At 37.8% G+C, this 23,456-nt stretch overlaps 2 protein-coding genes and 1 long non-coding RNA gene across 3 annotated transcripts in view; 1 reads left to right on the forward strand and 2 right to left on the reverse strand.

Moving 5' to 3' along the window:
* The window catches only part of LOC109050376, a 69,528-nt gene that overhangs the window by 13,142 nt on the left and 32,930 nt on the right, over positions 1-23,456 (reverse strand).
* LOC122142167 lies at positions 122-10,756 on the forward strand. Its single transcript, XR_006158399.1, has 3 exons — positions 122-664; positions 831-866; positions 9,709-10,756. It is a non-coding gene; the product is annotated as an uncharacterized LOC122142167 (long non-coding RNA).
* Positions 3,546-16,142, reverse strand: LOC109050079 (myosin-7-like). Its single transcript, XM_042751667.1, has 39 exons — positions 16,092-16,142; positions 15,611-15,637; positions 15,160-15,372; positions 14,913-15,056; positions 14,677-14,833; positions 14,540-14,567; positions 14,329-14,437; positions 12,875-12,967; positions 12,719-12,782; positions 12,526-12,624; positions 11,865-11,968; positions 11,362-11,500; positions 11,146-11,264; positions 10,856-11,005; positions 10,586-10,756; positions 10,152-10,461; positions 9,981-10,060; positions 9,686-9,891; positions 9,385-9,508; positions 9,169-9,305; positions 8,826-9,081; positions 8,482-8,724; positions 8,224-8,400; positions 7,956-8,101; positions 7,771-7,861; positions 7,298-7,687; positions 7,078-7,204; positions 6,876-6,994; positions 6,589-6,785; positions 6,219-6,402; positions 5,871-6,036; positions 5,666-5,790; positions 5,268-5,576; positions 4,978-5,181; positions 4,584-4,880; positions 4,379-4,483; positions 4,134-4,229; positions 3,895-4,029; positions 3,546-3,650 (listed from the first exon to the last, which is right to left on the reverse strand). Exons 3-39 carry the CDS (start codon positions 15,358-15,360, stop codon positions 3,630-3,632), a joined length of 5,823 nt encoding a protein of 1,940 aa, XP_042607601.1. The 5' UTR covers positions 15,361-15,372; positions 15,611-15,637; positions 16,092-16,142; the 3' UTR covers positions 3,546-3,629.

The following is a 23,456-nucleotide window of genomic DNA, read 5'->3' on the forward strand; positions in this document are numbered from 1 at the left end:
GTAGGTATAAATCAGTGTAGGTTGTGGACAACATCTTAGCATATGTCCTAGTAATCAATAAATCTTTGTATACCTATATTTATGGATGTATAAGTTTATTCTGCCCGTTTGTTTTTCTTACTAGCCAGTTGGACCCACCCACCTCTATGTCCTTGGAGGTTGAGAGATCATTTCTGGTTTGCATCTCAGATTGTTGGGTCAAGCGGATGTTTTCTAAAGGTTGTGAGTTGAATGTGAAATTGTCTGCACCATGTCGCTTTCATTGTTTCATTAAGGCGTTCACTCTGGATTAACAAGAGATCCGGAGAACCTTAACATCCTACCATCTTTTCCTTCAGCTGCCAGCTCCGTCTCTTGCTATGACGAGGTGGAACATTCCTATCCACACTCTTTACTGAGACGAAGGCGGTTCATTCTCAGCTGTTTAGGCCCCTTTGACGTCTCGGCTCACCATAAGGTCAATGACTTGACCCTTTGTGCATCATGACCATTGAGCAGGCTATTAATGGAGACTTGGGGATGGGGGGGGTCTGTTTGTTTGATTTACTTTGACAAGTGTCCAACTAGACGTCCCATGATTCTTTTGCTCCTTTGATTGAGTTGCTTGTCATTTCTTCGTTATCCCTTGCTCAAGCCAGCTGTATGATGGAAGCAGAGAATACAGGTATTAATAATTGCATGATGCACACATGTCTATCTATCTATCTTTTCTACAAGTACACTTGCTACCATTATACAAATTGCAGTGACTTTTGACCTCTGCTATGCAAATATTTTTTTTTCCCTTCACTCCTGTTGACTTGGCCACACACACATTGTGCTCCCTGCAGAAGAAGACTGAACACACTTCTGAAGCACAGACAAAGGTAATGCTTTTTTTATGATTTTAGTTGCTCAGTGTATTAATTGACAGATAAAATGTTTTAAAAAGTGATATATATATATCATATTTCATGAATACTGAATTAAACCTTTTAAGAAACTAAAACCATCACACGATCATAATACGTGAGATGGGTAAATAGACAAACTGATTTAAAAAATAAATAAAATCTAATTTAATTCCAATTGTCATTGGTTATGATTGTTCAAGGGTTAATGTCATGAAACCAAAAAGAAATGTCTGGGTTGTAATACACACCAAAATCAAAAAGAAAAAAAAAAGAACAGTTTTCAAAGAAAACTGAAAGTCTAACTTTTGGACCTGTACAATATTTATTTGCACCCACAGTTCTTTATCTCATTCTCATTGCTGTTATATGGGAAAGCGTATCTACTATGTAAAGTACATTTTTGAAGTACAATTGAAAATCTAAATATTTATATTTGTACTGAATTTAATTTACGTCTTCCAAATGTGACCCTGGACCACAAAACCAGTCTTAAGTGTCAATTTTTTTTAAATTGAGATGTATACATCATCTGAAAGCTGAATAAATAATCTTTCCATTGATGTGTGGTTTGTTAGGAGGATAATCTTGAATCTGAAGGTGCAAAAAATAAGGTGCAAAAAATTGCAAAAAAAAATCTAAATATTGAGAAAATCATCTTTAAAGTTGTTCAAATGAAGTTCTTAGCAATGCATATTACTAATCAATAATTAAGTTTTGATATATTTACGGTAGGAAATTTACTAAATATCTTCATGGAACATGATCTTTACTTAATTTCCTAATCACAAATGGCATAAAAGAAAAAGCGATAATTTTGACCCATGCAATGTATTTTTGGCTATTACTACAAATATACCCCAGAGACTTAAGAATGCTTTTGTGGTGCAGGGTCACAAATGATTTCACAATTAAAAAATCATCCAAAAAATTTATCCATTAATTGATTAAATATGTTTTGTCTTTACTTTGATTTTGGGGTGAAATATGACATTTTTCTGTGAAATTTGTGGTTACTTTCATTTGGTTAGTAACTGATTTTTGATAAGTAATTAGGGGAGAGTGAGGTGAGTTGTCACAATGTTACATTTACATTTAATCATTTATCAGACACTTTTATCCAAAGCGACTTGAGAACAATAGAAGCAATCAGATCAACAAGAGAACAACAACAGTATAAAAATGCCATGACAAGTCTCATGTTATGTTTCAGTAGCTATAAAGTTTGAATGTGTTAGCAGAAATTAGGATAAAAATATTTGTGAACCGTGTCTCCCAAAATAAATTTCTAAACTTATTCTTATATACCTGGATATATGTTGGGTCAATAAGGGTAAATAATAAACACTGACATGATCAGAAGTCAGCTGCATGGTATATGGTAGCGGTTCATAGTAGTGAATTGATCCCAGGAGTATTTTTTTATAAACATCTGGTCATTGGTAGAGTTATCACATTTTGTTCTTGTATTGTCACATGCATTAGTTACCAGTGCATTGGGTGACATGAACTTACAATGAGCAGTACTTGTAGAGCATTTCTACATTTCTACATAAACTGTTTTTCATCATTAGTTAATGGTAGTTAATGCATTAATTTTATCTAACTAAAACCTTTAATAAAGTGTCACAAAAGGATAAAGCATTAAACTTTTTCTTGGGCGATAACTGGAAATTTCCAGTAGATTTTTTGAAGCCTTTAACAAGTGTATACATAAATTGATGTTCAAAAATGTGACACTTGCCCCACCCTGCCCTACATGGACACCTTCTAAGGAAGCATGCTCCATAAGAGATGCAAGGGTGCCCTCAAGTGCTGGCGACTGACTATCGCAGCTCTCATTTTCACAGCATTGTGGAGGTTACTTCAGGTTTAGAATATATTGCCAGTTAATTTAAAAGAGAAAGAGATTCTTCTGAAATGACATTACTGAGCTAAACTGTAAATGCTTAGTCCAACGATGCTGCTTCTAGCAATAATTGATATTGACTAATTCAAATCCAGAACAATAATTCATATTCACTATAGACAGTAAGACAGAAGAATAATAGCCTAGATAGAGTCCAGAACAATGTATCTAGGCTATATGGTACTTGAATTTTCCCGGAATTTCACTGAATATTCTTATTTGATTGTATTGATGAAGGTTTTGATGTTGAGTGGTTTGTAACTTATTGTGCGTTATGAAAGTGACCCATACTCAGAATTCGTGCTCTGCATTTAACCCATCCAAAGTGCACACACAGCAGCAGTGAACACACACACACACACACACCGTGAACACACACCCGGAGCAGTGGGCATCATTTATGCTGCGGCACCCGGGGAGCAGTTGGGGGTTCGGTGCCTTGCTCAAGGGCACTTCAGTCGTGGTATTGCCGGCCCGAGACTCGAACCCACAACCTTAGGGTTAGGAGTCAAACTCTCTAACCACTAGGCCACGACTTCCCATGATTTATGTAGTTTGTAGTAGTTTGGTAAAACTGGGGTAAAGGACAATTGAAAAAAAAAAGTTCCTGATTAGTTTAATTTAGATTTATAATCAAACTATCCTAATCTGTGGCACATACATTTAGTGTTTACTATTGTGTACAGGATCATGTTCGGATGTTGCAATGTCTGCATGGTTAAAAAAGACAAAAGAGGATGAAGTAATCATTTGCATGTCTGGTTTATTCTACTGAACTACAGAAGAGATCATCACAGCAATCCGTGTTTGCATTCATCCAACAAATATTTTCACTCCTCATCAGCCCCCTTCTGTTGGGAACAAAAAGGAAAACAGAATGTTAATAGAAAAGAATTAACATTAACCTAATGCAGTTCAAAATGGTTTGGTGTGTGTGTGTGTTTTACTTGCCACACCAGGTACATAGTCAAATGCATTTCATCAAGTGCAGTTGTTGCAACAATATACATTTATTTTATATCCCCATATCAGTAAAGAGTGCAGATTTAGAGTATATTAATCAAATTAACTGTGTTTATTTTTACTTGCTCTTACCTTGGATCCTGAATCACGGCTCTTGGCTCTCATCTTGTTGACCTGAGATTCAGCAATATCAGCCCTCTCCTCTGCCTCATCCAGCTCATGCTGCAGCTTACGGAACTTGCCCAGGTTAGCATTGGCTTGTTCTTCCTACAGAATACACAGAACAGTATTTGTGAAAATCAATTTAGTCATATACATTAATTGCATATGATCATATCATATGATAGCACCAGTGGGGGGGAAGTACTCACAGCCTCCTCAGCAGCTCTCTTGTAGGACTTGACCTTCAGCTGGAGTTTGTCCACCAGATCCTGAAGACGTGCCAGATTCTTACGGTCTTCCTCAGTCTATGCAAAGCATAAGCATGCGCATTATATATTTAAATAATGTGAGACTGCATTTTATGCATTTAATATATTAAATACATTTATGTATTTAATAAATAACTCAAAAAACCAAGGCAAAAAAAATGCTTCTAGGCAATATATTTTTCTACCTGATAGGTGAGTTCTTTGATGCGTCTCTCATATTTACGAATCCCCTTGACAGAGTCACTGGCCTTTCTCTGTTCTATCTCCACCTCACTTTCCAGCTCTCTCACCTAACAGATGTGTAAGATTATTATTTTTTTTTTAAGCAAACAGAATGACCATTTTACAGAAAACACAAAAGACTTGTTTCCAAAAACATCAGCAGCTTACCCTGGCTTCCAGTTTCTGGACCTGCTTCTTGCCTCCCTTCATGGCGATCTGCTCAGCTTCATCCAGACGGTGCTGCAGGTCCTTGATGGTCTGCTCCATGTTCTTCTTCATGCGCTCCAGATGAGCGCTGGTGTCCTGCTCCTTCTTCAGCTCCTCTGCCATCATGGCAGCATCAGTGATAGCCTTCTTGGCTTTTTCCTCAGCATTCCTGCACTCCTGCACTGCCTCCTCAACCTCAGTCTGGAGCTGAGTATTATCTCCCTCCAGCTTCTTCTTTTGGTTCAGCAGACTGGTGTTCTAAACATAGACGATATTGACATTCATGTAGTCTCTGGATGATATTCTCTAAGAGAGGGTTTAAAGGTTTGGTTAGCGTGAAGATGTGGCCAGATACCTGAGAATGCAGGAGCTGGACTCTCTCACTGACGTCCAGCAGTTCCTGCTCAGCCAGTTTCCTTCCTCTCTCAGTCTGTTCCACCAGGGATCTCAGCTCATCCAGTTCAGCCTGCAGCAGATTGTTGCGTCTCTCCACGATGGCGATGTTCTCTTTGAGATCATCATTACCACGCAGAGCGTCATCCAGCTGCATTTGGGCATCCTGTAACGGACAAATTTTACATATGAATAGACTGCGGAAATTTATAAGATTTCACTTTTGCTTTACAAATGGTTGGTAAAACATACCTTGAGATGTCCATGAAGACCCTTGAGTTGCTTCTGGGCTTCTGATGCCTGTCTGTTAGCCTGGCTGAGCTGAATCTCCATCTCATTGAGGTCTCCCTCCATCTTCTTCTTCAGTCTGAGAGCTTCATTCCTGCTGCGAGTCTCTGATTCAAGTGAGCTCTGAAGAGTATCAACCACTCTCTGCTGGTTCCTCTTGGCCTGCTCCATCTCTTCGTCTTTCTCAGCCAGCTTACGTTCAATATCAGCCTTTACTTGATTGAACTCCAGTTGAGCTCTAAGTATCTTGCCTTCTTCATGTTCAAGGGAACCCTGTGAAGTAATGAAGTAATTTTATATTATATATTTAATATATGTTAGATGAATATGAATTTAGGGGGAAATGGTTGTTTTTCGTTTACCTCAGCCTCCTCCAAAGCAGTTTGTATCTCTTGTTTCTCCTGCTCCAGTTGTTTTCGAACTTTCTCCAGCTCATGAATATTCTTCCCACTCTCACCAAGTTGCTCAGTGAGGTCAGCGATTTCCTCTGTGCATTAGAAGTAACCCATGATCTCACAAATTAAACAAGGAATTAAACTAATGTTTTGGAGTTGTAAAACTTCTTACCTTGGAGATTCTTGTTCTCCCTCTTCATGGTCTCCAGGTGATCCAGTGACTCCTCATATGAGTTTTTCAATTTAAAGAGCTCAGTGCTCAGAGATCTAGCTTCTTTTTGGGCACTTTCCAGTTCTGTTTGGGATTCCTCATACTTCTGCTTCCACTCAGCAAGGACCTGGATAAAGTTAACAGTGTTAGGTATGAAAAGAGCCGTTTTAATCGTGTTTTTCTAGCAAAGAATAGTACTGGACCCTATCTATATTAAAAACTTAAATTACTATCAATTTAACACTCACTGTTTTCTGAAGATTATTGCTTTTCCAGGTAATGATAAAATGTACTTTATATTTCCCTTACTTTATCAAAGTTTCTTTGCTTCTTGTCCAGAGCAGCAGCAGCAGCATTGGATCTCTCCACATCAACCATGAGATCTTCAATCTCATTCTGCAGCCTGTGTTTGGTCTTCTCCAGTGAAGAGCATTTAGCATTTACAGCTTCTACAGCTTCTTCTGCATCTTGCAGACGCTGGGCAAGTTTCTTCCTTTTATAAATAACCAAAATACAAAATATATTGAACATCTGAACCATCTTTCACTACACTGTATTTGAACATGTATTCGAACTGTATTTGAACGTGAACAAACTTTAGTGGAAAAGTCAGAAGATATTTTGTGTCTCATTACTAAAGACCAATACTTTTTCAAGATTTATATTGTTGGTTTCTTACTTGGCATCCTCCAGCTCCTCAGTCCTCTGGATGGCATCAGTTTCATACTTGGTTCTCCACTGAGCCACCTCAGAGTTTGCCTTGGACAGACTCCGCTGCAGCTCAGCTTTGGCTTCCTGCTCCTCCTCGTACTGTTCCCTCAGAAGATCAGCATCATGACGAGCAGATTGAACTGCATGGGCCAGGGCATTCTTAGCCTAAAGACAAACAAATATTCAGTGAATTTTTGTGTCTACTTGTTTAAATCTTCTGCAAAAAAAATTAACTGAGAAGGAGATTTTGAAAACCTTGATTTCCTCCTCTAGTTGTCTCTTGAGGTCTTCAATCTGCTGAGTGTAGGACTGCTTGCCTCTAGTCAGCTGAGACACCAGGGAGTCTTTCTCCTCTAGCTGTCTAGACAGTTCACCTGAAATCCAATATCAAAAATGTTAATGTTTTTTAGCATCGTTATGGCACAGTGGGAAACATAACAATATTTTGTGCTTTTACCATTCTCAGTTTGCAGCTTGGCTTTTTGCATGGTGAAATCATTGATAGTACGCTGGCCTTCTTCAGCCTTGGTTCTGTACTCAGTCATCTGGTCTTCCAGAGTTCTGCATATTTTCTCCAGGTTCGCCTTGAGGATTAAATGTATATTTCATTTCTTTCATTGATTTACACCACAAAATATATGGATCATTTGGACTTTAGCATCATTTATTTTACTTACTTTTGCCTTTACAAGCTGCTCCATGTTGGAGACAACATCGTCCAGTTCCAGTCTGAGTTCACTCTTCTCTTTCTCCAGCTTCTGCTTCACTCTCTGAAGGTTGTCAATCTGCTCTCCCAGATCAGCTACACTGTCGGCATGTTTCTTCCTCAGTGTAGCAGCGGTGGCCTCGTGCTGCAGAGTGGCCTCTTCAAGGTCTCTGCGCAGCTTCTGGAACTCAGCTTCACTTTTCTTGTTCATCTCAATCTGAGCAGCAGTGGCTCCACCAGCCTCCTCCAATCTCTCACTGATCTCCTCCAGTTCTCTGGACAGATCTGCTCTCTGTTTCTCAACTTTGGCACGCGCAGCTCTCTCAGCCTCCAGCTCTTCCTCAAGCTCTTCAATACGAGCCTGGAAATGTGAGGAAAACCAAAATTAAAGCTAGAATTCCTAACGGTCTGACTATCCAACTTTTTAAGACTCATTAAGTTTACCTGCAGCTCTTTCAGTTTCTTCTGGAGTTGGGCTGCCATTGCCTGCTCATCTTCAATCTTGCTATTGAGCTGGCTTATTTCAAAGTCTTTTCTGCCAGGTAAACAGGATGACACAAAATGGATTACCATATCTTTTAATATTAAAATTGTTTTTTTAAGGTTTTATAATATATAATATATCTTACTTCTTTAGCCGCTCCTCCATCTGCTGCTTATCGTTTTCCAAATCCATCACATTCTCTTGAGTCAACTTTAAGTCACCCTCAAGCTTTCTTTTAGCTCTCTCGAGATCCATGCGAATTTTCTTTTCTTGTTCCAGAGAACCTTCAAGCTAATTTTCATCCAAAATATAATTGAATAATAATTATAAATAAAAAATAATTATAACTAAAAATGAATATGCAATTTCCCACAAAACCTTTTTTTTTTTTAATTATATTTTCTTGCACTTACATCATCCACTTGTTGCTCCAGCTTGGCTTTGGCTTTGGTGAGTGTGTTGACTTTGTCTTCCTCACTCTGGAGGTCATCCAGCGTTTGCTGATGGGCCTCCTGCAGAGCTTTCTTCTCCTTGGTCAGTTTAGCGATGATCTCATCCAAAGCTGCCATCTCTTCTGTCAGGTTTTTAACCTGTAGAATTGTATCAATGTATCAAGGAACTCTTAATGCACCATTTTTGCACCTCTAACGTGTTCAGAGTGGAAAACTGACCTTGTTCTCAGTGGCATGTTTCTCTTTCTCTACTTTGGCCAGAGTGAGCTCAAGATCATCAATGTCCTTCTTGAGCTCAGAACACTCATCCTCCAGCTTTCGTTTCTTGGCAGTCAGCTCAGCATTCATTTCTTCTTCATCTTCCACCCTCTCAGTTAGCTCTTTGACTTTGGCCTCAAGCTGGATCTTGCTCTTGATCAGACCCTCGCATCTCTCCTCAGCATCTGCAAGATTATCTTGCTCCTATCAGAGTAAAAAAAAAAAAAAATTACTAATTTAGATTTTTTTTTTCTTGATTTGTGAAAAAAATAACATTGCAGAATATTAGCCCCACGTGAACTTACAGACTGCATTGCAAGTTGAAGGTCATTCTTCTCTTGGAGAAGAGAAACCATCTTTTCCTCAAGCTCCTTTTTGCGGGCTTCAGATTTTGCATAAGCCTCCTTCAACTTGGTGAATTCTTCCTTCATGTTGGCCATTTCTTTTTCAGTCTCAGCAGATTTCAGCAGAGGCTTGATCTTGAAGTAGAGCTTCATCCAGGGCCAATTCTTGACACCCATGAAGGCACGTACATTCCACTGGATCACCAACAAAGAATCTCTGTAGATATTAAAAACAATGTTCAGTCTTGCATTATATCTTGTAAGTTGGTGAAAACATTTAAGTCCTAAGGAGCTAAAAACTAACCTTCTTTCCACAATTTTCTGGAACTCAATTCTTGATAGAAAACCACGAGACCTAGCCTGAATTCCAGTAATAATAAGCGCAAGACGGTCATCTCGCATCTCCTCAAGTTGTCCCAGAAGACCAGCCTTAAAAAACACCTGAATAGCAAAGAATTTCACATCAACAAATGAAAATGAAACAGTGGCTTTGTAAAAAGTTACTGTTAATATAAAATACCTTAGTGTGTCCTAATTTGTACTGGTTGTGATCAATGTCCAGAGAACCCAGAAGTTTTTCTGCACCCTTCTTGTTATCAATGAACTGTCCCTCAGGGATAGCAGCAGGATTTAGGATGCGGTACCTTCAAAAAAGACAACACACAAGAGAAAAAAGTTACACACTAACACATTAACAATTGTTGTATGCTATTTGTGCATGCTTAAAATGCAAACAGAGTTGTTAATGCAATCTGCAGTAACTTAAAGTCAAACATAAAATTATTTTGCAAGACGCAAAAGTCATGCAGTTTCACACTTACCGTTGTTTGAAATCTCCATACAGGATCCTGTTAGGAAATCCCTTTCTGCAGATTCTGATGCCCTCCAGCACACCGTTACAGCGCAACTGGTGCATGACCAGAGGATTCTCCATCGCCCCAGGAGTCTTAGTCTCATTGGGGATGATGCAGCGCACAAAGTGAGGGTGAGTTGACCTCAAGTTGGTCATCAGCTTGTTCAGATTCTCCTGTTGGTAGACCACAGAGGATTTGAATTTACATTCAATAAAACCATTAGAGAAAAAGCAGTGTTAAATTATTAAATAACCTTACATACCCTGTGGAGGGCTGACACTGTCTGGAAGGAAGAGCCCTTCTTTTTGCCTCCTTTGCCACCCTTACCTCCAGAGTCCGCAGCTGTGAAATACATGATATTTGTTGTTGTTGCTATTATACAGTAAAATGAGTGCTTATTATATTTTTGTATCATGCATCAGTGTTTACTTGCCTGAGTCAGCACTAGCATAATTAGCAAACAAAATGCCCAACAGTTTAAGAGTTGACTTCTGGAACAACCCTACAACAGTCTCATTGAGAGGGTCCTTGTTCTTCACCAGCCAGTTTGAAATGTTGTAGTCAACGGTGCCAGCATAGTGAACCAGGGCAAAATGGGCCTCTGGTTTACCCTTGACAATCCTGGGCTTCTGGAAGTTTGGATTTTTGCCCAAGTGGTTGTCATAAAGCTTAGCTTTGAATGTTGAATCACTGGCTTTGGGGAACATGCACTCCTCTTCAAGGATGGACATGATGCCCATGGGCTAAAATGAGTAGAAGATTGTGATAGTCAATATGCCAGTTTTCTACAACAGTTAAGACTAAAAACTGTTAGGCTTAACAGTCCCCCCCACTCCCCACACAGTATATTCATTAATAATTACCCACCTTCTCAATTAGTTCAATACAAGCCTGCAAGTCCATTCCAAAGTCAATGAACTCCCACTCAATGCCCTCCTTCTTGTATTCCTCTTGCTCCAGCACAAACATGTGATGGTTGAAGAACTGCTGCAACTTCTCATTAGTGAAGTTGATGCACAGCTGCTCAAAGGTGTTGAACTGCAGGTGGGATATATTAATATTCAGATATACTCCCAATGGCAAAGTAACAAAAAACTGAAGTTATTGAATAACAATAATCAGTAGATGTAATCTTACATCAAAGATCTCAAATCCAGCAATGTCCAGCACACCAATGAAGTACTGACGAGGCTGTTTGGTGTCCAGGGATTGGTTGATTCTCACAACCATCCACAAGAACATCTTCTCGTACACTGACTTTGCCAGAGCACCAATAGAGTAGTACACCTGACAAGGAAATATAACATTTGCTGAATTTGACCCACTGAAACCTCTACAGAATGGTTTTGCAGTGATGTGAAAGATGTGGTTTTGTTTGTATGTTGGAAAGACTGTAATGCCATTCGAATATACTTTTCATTTGTTACCTGCTGGACATTCTGTCCCTTGGTGACCCACTCATTTCCTACTTTGACCCTCGGGTGGCACAAACCCTTAATCAAGTCAGCTGAGTTTAGGCCCATCAGATATGCGACTTTGTCAGCATCTACATGAAAAAAAAAAAATGCAGATCTATAACTCTATATACAACATATCTTAGAATTTTTTCCTTTTATGAAGTTGAGATTCCAAGTTATTCTGACCCTCAGTCCCATCAGCCTCTGCCTGTTCCTCTCGTTGCTTCTGCTTGAACTTCATGTTGCCGTAGTGCATGACGGCACCAATCAGCTTGTAGATGCTGTTCTTCTCTTCTTGGGTGAAGCCCAACACATCAAACGCTTCCTACAGCAAATATACAGAGCGTGTTAGAATACATGCCAAAATGCTTAATAGTCTTCTTTTTGGCAAGTACATTAGAAAGTATTCCTTAAGAATCATTTACGCATCTTCAGGTCATTTTAAACTAGTGTTACTGACTTCTGTGGACCACAAAAGGAGATGTATTTCAACATGTTCACGCTACTCTTTTCCTTACATAATACTATCATATAGCTGACAGCCCTGATCATTATATGCTTTTGCTGTATGGAAATCAAGGACGTTGTTAAAAGTGCTTATGATGAAGTTTTGGGTGTACTATTTCTTCTGAATATGTATAATGTGGTATCTTGTATTGTGAACTATCTATGATTTATGAAACACTCACATCAGTGGCAATCAGCTCGTCACGGTCATCAATAGATGCCACTTGTGTCTCTCCTTGGGAGATGAAGGCGTAGTCATAGGGGTTGTTGGTGATGAGCAGCATCTCTAAAAAGAAATGGGAACATAGATCAGAAAAAAAAAAAACTCTTCTAATTAGAAACAGTAATGTTAATAGATATAAGGGCTGGGATGATAAATCGATGCATCGCGATTCGTGGATCGATTCTGAGATTTTCACGATGCATCGTGATTCTAACTGGAATCAAGTCTGAACTTAGTTTTTAATCGCAAACTTTTACAGTGCTCACAAAGAGTCGGTTGAGTCATGAAAGTGGTTAAATGTACTCGCACCTCAGCTTTTATGATGCAAAATTTATGTATTCACAGCCCACTGTGAACACTCATGTAATTCGCTTCAACCTTTTTGAGCTTTGTAATTGATTATTTTGGGATCAAGTGGAGCATGTTTAAGGAATTGGAAGCAAGCGGAGTACGGCTGTTTCTAAAGCATGCAGTGCAATCTGCTGTTAAAAACTAAGCTCAGAATTGATTCAAGATAGAATCGCGATGCATTGGGAAAATCTCAGAATCGATGCAGAATCATTTCTCGATTCGTGATGCATTATTTCCGCAGCCCTAATAGATGTAACGGGTAATTTTACCCAGCAGTTCTGGTTTTCTCTGGGAGAGGATTTGGTAGAAGATATGGTAGTCTCTCTCAGCCTTGAGCTGATAAGTGACACGAGACTTCTCTAGCAGATCTAAATGAATTGATAAATAGATAAATATCAAAAGCAGTTACACATTTCATCATTGTGTGCTTGTTGGAATGATGCTGGGCAGTAAAGTACTCACATGTCTCAATGTCAGCAGAAGCTAACTTTCCACTGACGCCAAAATGGATTCGGATAAATTTACCCTGTAAACATAGCAAGACTACAATATATAACATGCTCATATAGAATATCATGAAACGGATATACAATAACAACACCAATGTGAAACACTTACAAATCTGGAGGAGTTGTCATTTCTGATGGTCTTGGCATTACCAAAAGCCTCCAGAGCAGGATTACACTGGATGATTTGATCCTCCAGAGTACCCTGAGAATCAAATTTTAGTATTAAAGGTGCAGTTGGAGATCTTGGAAAATGCTAACTTTAGCCTGATAGCACTGAAAGCGAACGTCCCACCCTCCCTGTAATCGCCGTCCAAAGCCACGCCTCCCGAACACGCACACAGACCAGATGACCACAGACAACGGCCATTTCTAAAACGGAAGGCTGCATCCTCTGGAGGTCGCATTTGTAGGCTGCATACGTCATAAAGAAGATCTTATTTTAGAATATTAACAGTTATAAATTTGACCATTATTCTTAGTTAAGCGTAAATTGTTGTAATATGCTTATGACTCATAAATTTTATGCTCGGTTAATGCTCGGCTTGATGACTTATACAGCCTGCAAATGCTACCTCCAGAGGATGCAGCTTTCCATTTGAGAAACGGCCAACATTGCTACCCCGCTCTGCTCAATTCATATGTATCTCTAACACGATATGTTCTATTCCAATGTAAGTGCCCTGCGGATATTTTGCCATGATTCCAATTCGAAACAAGCGTATATGTTCCAAACAAAAGGTGTTTAAATGTGCGAGAATAGTAAATAGTATTTATTTACAGAGGCATATTATGTCATACTTCACACTTGTCTAGTAAGTTTTGTCTGTGTGTGAAGACGCTGCACAGCGCAAATCTGTGAATAAATGTTCCGAAGTGAAGTAAATTTCAACGGCTTTCCCCTGCTCAGGGAGTAGGGAGCAATGAACACTGTTTAGGGAGCATGTCAATCGGAAACACAGTTCATGCACGTAGCTCTCTTCTAATGAGCTGGTTATCTGAATCAGGTGTGTTAATGAAGCGAGACGTGCAAAATATGCATGTCTCGTGTCATTCACCACTGAGAAAACTTTATAGTACAGTTAATAAAAGTTCTACAAGTTGGACAAACATTTCCTGGTCCTACGCCTACCACAGAATATATAAATACAGATAAATACATTTAGACCACTTAACTTAATGATTGCTATCGGGATGTGAAGAGCCTTTCAACCAGCACAACAGAAAATGTTTCTGAAGACAATCACCTATTGCACCTTTAATGGCTTAAAACATTTGGTATACTTACTTTTCAGTTAACAACCATATATTTTATGACTTTTTTATGTAGTCTTGTAAAAATAATAATAAAAATCCGTAAATAATCTAGTAGAAAAGTAAAAGGGAAAACAAAAATGTTGTTTGTATACATATAAATGCTTGACAGTAAATCATTTTACATCAATTTGTGACTCTGATGTTTAGCTATACAGACATCATTAATATAGTAATTGTTTCTGTATGCTATGCTATATGGAAGCTATATTCGTCTGTCCAGTATTAGCCATTCTTTGAGAATTATTTCACCTTTTTCTCCATTGATGGATCTTTCTTGCCGGTTGTCGCTGCTGCAATGCTGGCAAAGTACTGGATGACTCTTTTAGTGTTTACAGTCTTTCCAGCACCGGATTCTCCACTTAGAATAAAAACAGCTCATTAAAATTTTCATAATAAGCAGCATAAGAAAATATTGGTGAAAGGAGAAATGTTATACTACATCATGATATGCATTACGTACGTGATCAGGACAGACTGGTTTTCTCTGTCTGTGAGAAAAAAACAAAAGAAAGTCAACAATTGAATTATTTTTTATACACAACTGCATTATAAATTTCCAAAAAATTAAATAAAAAATAGTACAAGTCAGATCATCACCTGACAGCATGTATTGGTAGGCATTGTCAGAGATGGAGAAGATGTGTGGAGGAGCTTCAGTTCGCTTCTTTCCTCTGTAAGCAATGACGACTTCCTGGTTGTACACCGGCAGCCACTTGTAGGGGTTCACAGTGACACAGAAGAGCCCAGAGTAGGTCTGTAAGAGATTGACAGCAGGTTTAGATCTGCTCATATGTGATAAAGTGAAGGTCTGAGTGTTTTAAGACTTCACTCACGTAGATCATCCAGGCTGCGTAACGCTCTTTGAGGTTAAACAGCACAGCGGGCTCGTGCAGGAAGGTGAACATCGCCATGTCCTCAATTTTATCAAACTTTGGTGGGTTCTGAGGGTGAACATCAGCCTCCTTCACAGTTACTGTCTGTGGATAACATACAAAAGATGTTTCCCACCTCAAATCTAAAGGAACTATTGTAGGTACTCTACATTAACCCCATTACTGTATTACAGAGATTAGACCTTACCTTCCCAAATTCAGTCTCCACAGTCACTTTGTCACCGTCTCTACTGGTGATTGAGGCTTTGACGTACTCCACCTCAGGATCAGGCACAAAGCATTCCTTCTTCATGTCGAAGGGGCGAGTTTGGGCCTCCAGACGCTCCTTGTCTGACTTCCGTAAGAACGGAGCAGCAGGTCCAAACTCTGCCATCGCAGCATCCCCCATCTTTCAATCAGACTGAGGCAAAGATGACAGGATTCTCTGAACTTATAAAACTTGCTTACAATTAAAAACAGCAAATGAAACATATCTAATAATGTAATCTTATAAATATAGACACTATATTAGCATATACAAATAAAGATAATTATCCAGCATATATACTTAATATTTCTAATCAGCTATTGCTCTATCAGTATACAAGATTCAAAATTAAAATATTGCATAAAAATGTGATCATTAAAGCCTTCCTTACCGGACAAAATCCAATCAAGTCCAAGTCCTTGCAATGAAAAACAAACATAATTAATAAAAACTCAGGTTACACTTTGTTTTTGATGGGGTGTGCATAATTCATGTCATGAATATGAAGGAGGTTTTATGCATGTTTATGAAAACTGTCATTGAATGTCATTTACTCAGTTATGTCATTTTTATGCAAAGATGTCACTGTTTAAGATGTCTTTATTATGGGTTAGGTTAGGGTAAGGTCAAACAATGTCATCTTTGCATTAAAAAAATACATAACTGAGCGAATGACACTTAATGACATAAACATGCATAAAACCTGCTTTAGATTCATGGCATGTGTCATGTCAGTCTTATACACACCCCTTCAAGTAAAGTGTTACCAAAACTCATCCTATTCTATGGTTCAGTCCTCATGAACAATTTAAATCTAAATTATCTGTGCTGCTGTAAAGCAATCAAAATTTTACAAATACAAACCATCTTACCTTTAGGTGGTACAATGATGTGAGCTTGCAACATTGTGCTGTAACCTATCTCTTTATATAGAGGCACAATGACCGTGACGTTTACTCTCTGTATTTGGTCCCGGTCACTTGTGTGTGTGGCTGTTTTTGGGAGCCTGAAAAAAAATCTTTGTGTCAGTCACAGTAATTTAGCATGTGGTGTGTAGCATGGAAGACTAGAAAGGATCTAAATCACAATGGTGCTATTTTTGTCCCATATGTGTTACTTTATTTTGTGTTGTTATCTTATTTATATTGTTATTATCTCATTTATATTGTTTTTGTTTTTTGTTAGATATCACATATTATAATTACATTTGGATGTTTTATCATTTATAAATGTCATTTATAGTTTCATTAGGCAATTTACAACATATCTGTTTTTTGTTTGTTTGTTTTTTTGGGGGGGGGGCAGAACATTACAGGTGTGAACACTCATTTGTACAGTGCATCACAGATAAACCTGCTTCACACAATCTTTTTTAAATCAAATCATAATCATACAAAGCTTAATTAACTGATTCCACCAACAATTGTCTGCTGTGCAGACAATGTTTCGTCTTACATTATGGATAGTGCAAATATTTCTTGTCACATACACATGATATGCTTCAGCTGCGCTAGGATGCATTATAGAACTGTGTATCATTTTCTGTCCTCAAAGAGACAAAGGCATGCACTAGGAATTTCACAGGTTTATCTTTGTGCTCAAGGATAAGACAAGGTAACAATGCCTCACGAGCAAGATGGCTGTCACGGAACAGTAAAATTGTCAGTAGACAGCTGTGACGACAACAATGGATATTAGCGACCTTTTGTTCTCGCCTAATGCAGAGACAGCTGCAACTCCCTTGCTTGTTCTTGTTTTAGGGTTCGTAAGGTCATGAAAAACCTGGAAATGTCATGGAATTTTAAAACAACAATTTCCGGGCCTGGATTTTTTTTTTTTAAATAAATAAACCCAGAAAGTTTTGGAAAAGTCATGGAAATTTATTTCCCAAATCTCTGTATAATAGAATTATGTTTAATCAGGCTATATCGCATAGTTTTACTCATTCCTGCAGCTTTTGACTTTAAAATTACGGATATTCACACATTTATTTAATAGCCTATGGCATGTAGGTTAAATGAGTAAATAAATCCACACAAACTTCAGATTAAATCAGTCATTTGAAAAGAGTGCGAGTGATTCAACTGTACCACGTCTTCTCTCTTTGACTTTCTCTTAAAACGGCTTCACTACGGCACATCACGTCTGCACTAAAGAGCTGCAGCATGCTGCGATACAAGACCTTCGCTCGTGTTTCAGTACAGTTGACAGAATTGTCTCTTGCCTAATCGGGTCATTGTTGCATCGTCTTTTTAAGCCATTCGGTACTGGCGCACTCCATGAGGCGGTTTCCTGTGCGCTCAGTAACGTCCAAAGAGTGCACTTATAAAGCCGTCTTGCGAGTACCAAATTGAGTTTGGTACCAAACAAGCTCAGTAGAACTCTGAACGTGCCTCAAACATATGCCCTAGTCCAGCCCGAGTCTGGAGCCTGTGTCTTTTTTCTCTTTCTCTCTTCCCCATTACACAGCTCCTGTTGTAGCCATTAAAATAGTTCAGTTTCGTTTTTAATGGCAAAGTGGTTATATTTATATTCATTTCTATATTAAGTTAATTTAGAGATATGTTTGGAACATTTTTTGTTTGTTAAATTCAAGTTTTTGTTTTTAAAGTAGCCTAACGACCAAGCGGCCAGCGGCAGACAGTGAGTTAGCCAATGTTTGATCAATTTAGCCTTGTCAAATCATCACCACTTGACTAAAATAAAATCTATATAGAAAATACTTAAAAAAGCATAGCACAATGTTAGTTTAAACTAGGACTGGGCAGTTTTCACGATTTTATAGATTAATTCGAATGTATTGTTTTGCCAAGATTTTATTTTTTAGAAATCGAGGAATCGCGATTTTGAACAGAAATATCACCAAGTGTTAGATTTAGACACTTCAACAATATGCAAAGTGATGTGATAACAGTAAAGAGAAAAGAACGATCCAACCACGTGTCTGCACAGGTGATTAACCGCTCGCGTGTATCACGCTCAGCGAAGGACCATAAATATAGCGCTAAGCGCCATTTACACAAAAATTGCTTTTGTGTTGACAAAGATGCAAAGTGGGCAGTGGAATAGGTAAAACATGCAAGAAGATGGACGTGAACTTCTTTTCACTTGCGCGCAGAGTTTTTATAATGGCGTTTCATGCATGAGACACTGCAAGACGAATGAATTTGAATTACCTTGACTTTTGAGATTTTCTAAAATAATTTTCCTCATATTATTTCTGAACACATATTTGTATAAGACAAGTTTGTACAATATGTAGTTGTAGTTTTTGCATCTTTTCGGCAAAGATATTTAACAAGTGATTTATTTATTTAACATTTACATCATGTTGACAACTTCATGTGTGCTGCCCTTGGAATAAAGTTTTTAAAGATTTAATAAAGAAAAAGTAATGTGAATCATGTTGTAGTTACATTTTCGAGTTGACTAGTTAAAAATCGTAAAAAATCAAGAATCGGTCAAACATTCTGAAAAAAATAAAAATTAAATTTTTTTGCCCAGCCCTAACCTATATAAATGTGTGCTATATTAGATGCATATCCAATCGTTTGTGTGGTGAGTTGAAGCTAAAGCGCGCTGCGCAGGACTAGTGCAATCTCATGCATTTTTTTTTTCTAATAACAGTGGAAACAACCGTCATTTTTGCTTAAAAAGGTAAGAGTAATACATCATTCGATACTGATAAGGGTCTACTTTTATTTGTGTGCACTCACAAAATCAGCATACGCTGTGTTTTAACAGGGTGTGCTTTCTGCCGTCTCGGTCTTGAGCAGAAGCACTTCACAAAAATGAACCAAAGCTCAGCAAATATTAAATTTCCCCTGGCCTCGACATATTCATCTTGGTAATTACTTTCTGAGGTTTTGCGGCGAGCTTTATTGCGTGCACTTTAACGTGGAACTCTTCCAGAACTTGCTGCTGTTGCTGGACACTAATCACCGTCGAGCCGCTCTCGACAGCCGCGGTGTTGTTGTTGTGTTGTTTCCACCAGCGCGGCAAATCCTTTTCATCACCATAATAATTGATGGATATCTAAAATATAAAAATAAGTAGGAATCCTAAAACAAGCATCTGAGCAATGATGTGAAAATTGTCCCAAAGCTGTAAATAAGTCGGGGCCCGTCAGGCTCGGGTTGAAATGCAAGGCTCTCAAACGCAGCTTGTTGCAAAAATACACACAATATGACATTAATCCTGGAGAGTATCCTCATTACCACTGTCTGTTTTTTCTTAAGCTAATGTAAACAGTTGCGAAAGAGAAAAGTTTCCTAAACTAAATTCAGGTCGCTAAATGATAATATTTAGTGATGTGGTATGTTCTCTGTGTGGAGTAACGTCTAGCGCAGTTGCAGCTGGTACTTATTACTAAAACAAGAATGCACACAATAACATTAATAGTCATTAATTTTAGTTAGCATATGCTATGATAATTTGAACAGAGTTTTATTCTTATTGTAAAATAATGGAACATTAGTTCATGAATATTGTTTCAAAAGTCATGGAAAAGTCATGGAAATTTATTGGTAAAAATGTGTACGAACCCTGTTGTTTGTAGCTACGACCTTTCTTGGCTACCCAATGATAAATCCATCACTTGTGTTGTACAGGGTGTGTACCAAGTTCATGCAGTCATTCAAATGAACAACAGCTTCATTCATGTTCATCCATTTGCTCCTCCAGTATCTTCCAACTTTAGAAAGATTCCCAAAACAAATGCATAAAAAGGATCCTGTAATTTGCAAAAAGCAATTTGGGTGTTTAGAGAAGTGATTATACTCTCGTGCAGTCGTGCGGGTACTATAATATAGAGGTGCTTGTTTGTTATAATTATTCCATCTTAGCAGAAAGAACATGATGAGCAGGTCAAACTACCCTCAGATCTGTTTCTAAACAGCCTTAATGTACAGCACACTCGAGACCTTTTGTGAGGTTTCGGGCCTGCATTGACCTCTCCTCTCTCAGTTATTCTGCACCCTCTCAACAAGCACCTTACTTAGTCTTAACACTTGGGCAATCTATTCTAGGCCCCTCATCCTGTACAGTGCCTCATTCTCAGCTGTCTGCTCACCCTGGTTTATCAGCACTCAGAAGTAAGAATGGAAGAAACGGTGGCACCTTATGGCTAATGAATTCTGTAATCTGAGCTTCCTTTTGTCAGGGGAATAGAATGGACTTGCATCTGTTGTGTAACATAGGAATATATTGTGTCTTGACATTGTGTCCTCTGCTGCTTCATACCATGCAGCTAGTTTTGCTACTAATAATGTTATTAAAAGACAGCAATACTTTAAGTGTAATTCTTAAACCATAAACTGCAGCACATTCAATAAATGCAACAGCGGCAAGGAAATTACATTTAATTGTCTAAATGAGCCAAGAGATGAGTATTATTATAGTTTCAGTGAGATATACAGTGAGGTTCAAAACAAGGTTATTATTGTGAACCAAAACCATAAATAAAATAAACACTAACTGACATAAAATATTACAAAATGTAAACTTATTTCAACTAGTTTTCGAGACAACATTTCTTATTTTCATTTAGTTTAATAATGTACTAAAGTTACTATACAACTATATGGACATTTAATATAGACACAAACAGAAATAATTGCTAAAACTAGCTCAAATTAAAATGAAAGTAGAAAATGTAAAAAATAATAATTTTAAATATTAATACAAACTTTAATAGTTTCTCAGTGGTAGAAAAATAACACTTGTCTGAGATTACATTTGAAAATCAGTGATTAAAAATATTTTATTTTAAACATGGAAAAAAAGTTTTTGAAAAAACTGAAACAAAGCTAAATGTTTCAGACTGCTTCTTGGTCACTACAGTAAATGTGCCATTGATCAGGTGACTCCTTAGTATATATATATTTGTTGTAAATTGAAGCACAAGATAATCTTTGGAACATTCTCAAATTATTTTGGATAACAGCGTCATCAAGTTTTATTTTATCACTTCAAATACTGCTGCAAAGAAATTCTGAACTTTATTCACAATTTTTATGTTGATACCATCCCTTGTATTTAAGACCAGAACAATAGAAGAATATAAACTACTGTACCGGTCTCACTTTTTGAAACCATTGTATATTGCTTAACAGTTCAATATAACTGATCACCAAATGACACCCTCTGGTGGCTGTAGCTGTACACTGCGATTGTCATGATCATCAGCACATTATCATGATAGACTGGAGCATCCAAAGAACCAAGCTCATGAGTTCAGTGTGCAGCTGATATTTTAAGTATAAACATTAAACAGTATAGTTCTAAATGCATTGTGCATCTGCTACATCATGTGCCCATGATGAAAACTTGACGGATAGCCCCCATATGCTTCAGAGCTGTGGTTCACATAGCGTGGTTGATATCTGTCACTGTCCCTCAGAGAGCTGACCGAGGGGCCATACCCTTCAAGTTGTCTTGTTTACATGGCATTGTTTCCTTTACTTTAGCCTTGAGGACAAAGATAACCTGTTAAATTCCTGTAATGGAAGGTTGGTGTCATGCTTTGAGACATAGTATGTAGGACATGTCTCATCTGCAGATGTCCATTATTGGCATGAACTCTTACTGCTTAAGTTACATGACCTATTGAGGGAGAACAATGCCTCCTCAATGCTGTACTTAACATATTGTTTAACTACCTTGATCTTTTAAAAGCTTAGGATACCTCTCATCCAGCAATGTTAATGCATATATTTGCTCCAATTTATAGTCATTTTCAAGCTTCTATGCTCAAGTCCTTACATCCTTGAAACCTCTTTACTGCCTAAAGATGTTTTACAGTACAGTATGTGCGTCAGAGGCTCCACTCATATATAGTATGTGTTAAGCTTTGTCGAGCTCTTAATATAGCATAGGTGACAAGTGTTAAAATTGCCACATTTTCTTTATCCTCTCAAGTGTTGAGCAAGCCCCTCCCTTCCCCGACTCCTCCTTTATTCAACACTTCTGTTGGAGTCACTGCATCACCTTGAGCAACAAAAGACACTTTATACATCCCTCCTACCCATTGAGCAGTTCTGTACTGGACAGTGCACTCTTCTGAAACCTTTTTTGTTTCTTTTTGTTTTTTTGGGACCATTGGAAAAGGTAAGTCAACTGTATAATGTTATTATCTATAGATTTTATATTGATTAGAACTTTTTACATGTGCTGTGTGTTAAGGGCCTGACCATTTTTAATAACCTGTGAGTGTTAATGGTACTTCAATCTTTGGGAGACTGACCTGCGGATGATGTGGGTATCATTGCAGGCATTTTTACTTGCAAATTAATACTCATTACTGTAGTGATGGCGAAGTGATTCATTGTGAACCAGCAAAGCTTTCAACATAATTGTATCGGAAAAAGGTTAATTACTCGAAGTTTTTTAAAACGGTTAATGCTGTGGCCATCTAGTGGTCATACAAATAAATAACACCTTCCAGTGTTATGTTGCGTTATAGCCAGTGGTTTCACATGTGGTTCTACAACTGATTCTTTGTTTCATTATATTTTATAGAAATAATGGTCATTGTCAAATTCATTCGTGTCGGTGTACTGCCACTAAAATAAGTAAAATAAATAAAACGTAAATTAATTTTATGATCTGTTTATTTGAACTCTGCCTCAGTCCTTCGACTGTTATTTTATGGCCAAAGTTAATTTTTGAGCTCAATATATAAATAATGATTTAAAAACCAACGCTAACACATCATAATGTAATATAATGTAAAAGAACAGCACTGAGGTTCGCTTCGTTTGAACCAGATACTGAAGCAGTCACTGGGTTTTCAGGCGAATGAAGCTTCGGACGTCATAGATAACGTGCTAAACTAAAAACAAGTAAAGATACAATGCTTCAATTTGAAAATAAATCCACACTATATACAATCGACAAAGCTTTGGTCTTGAATGTAAAATCACTACACTACTGTGAAACGGAGCACCAAACAAATCTTAACACAATGCCAATCTTGAATAGCCAGCTGATACCTGATCAAATAGGTTTTAGCAAGTATTTGGACTATTTGAAATTCACTTTTGATTTGAAATGTTCTTTAAAACACACATAGTATATACATCTTGTGATGATGCAAAAAAACCCCCAATGTGGCAGAAATTCAATTTGCACATTTCTTTATTCTATTGATCTGGAGACTAATGGATTCAAAGAGACACACACCAGATTTTGAGAGCGGGGAGAGCTTCATTCCTCATCATGTCCTTTCTGTTCAAAGA

This window comes from Cyprinus carpio, chromosome B24, assembly GCF_018340385.1.
Source record: "Cyprinus carpio isolate SPL01 chromosome B24, ASM1834038v1, whole genome shotgun sequence".
In the NCBI taxonomy this organism is placed as follows: Eukaryota; Metazoa; Chordata; class Actinopteri; order Cypriniformes; family Cyprinidae; genus Cyprinus; species Cyprinus carpio.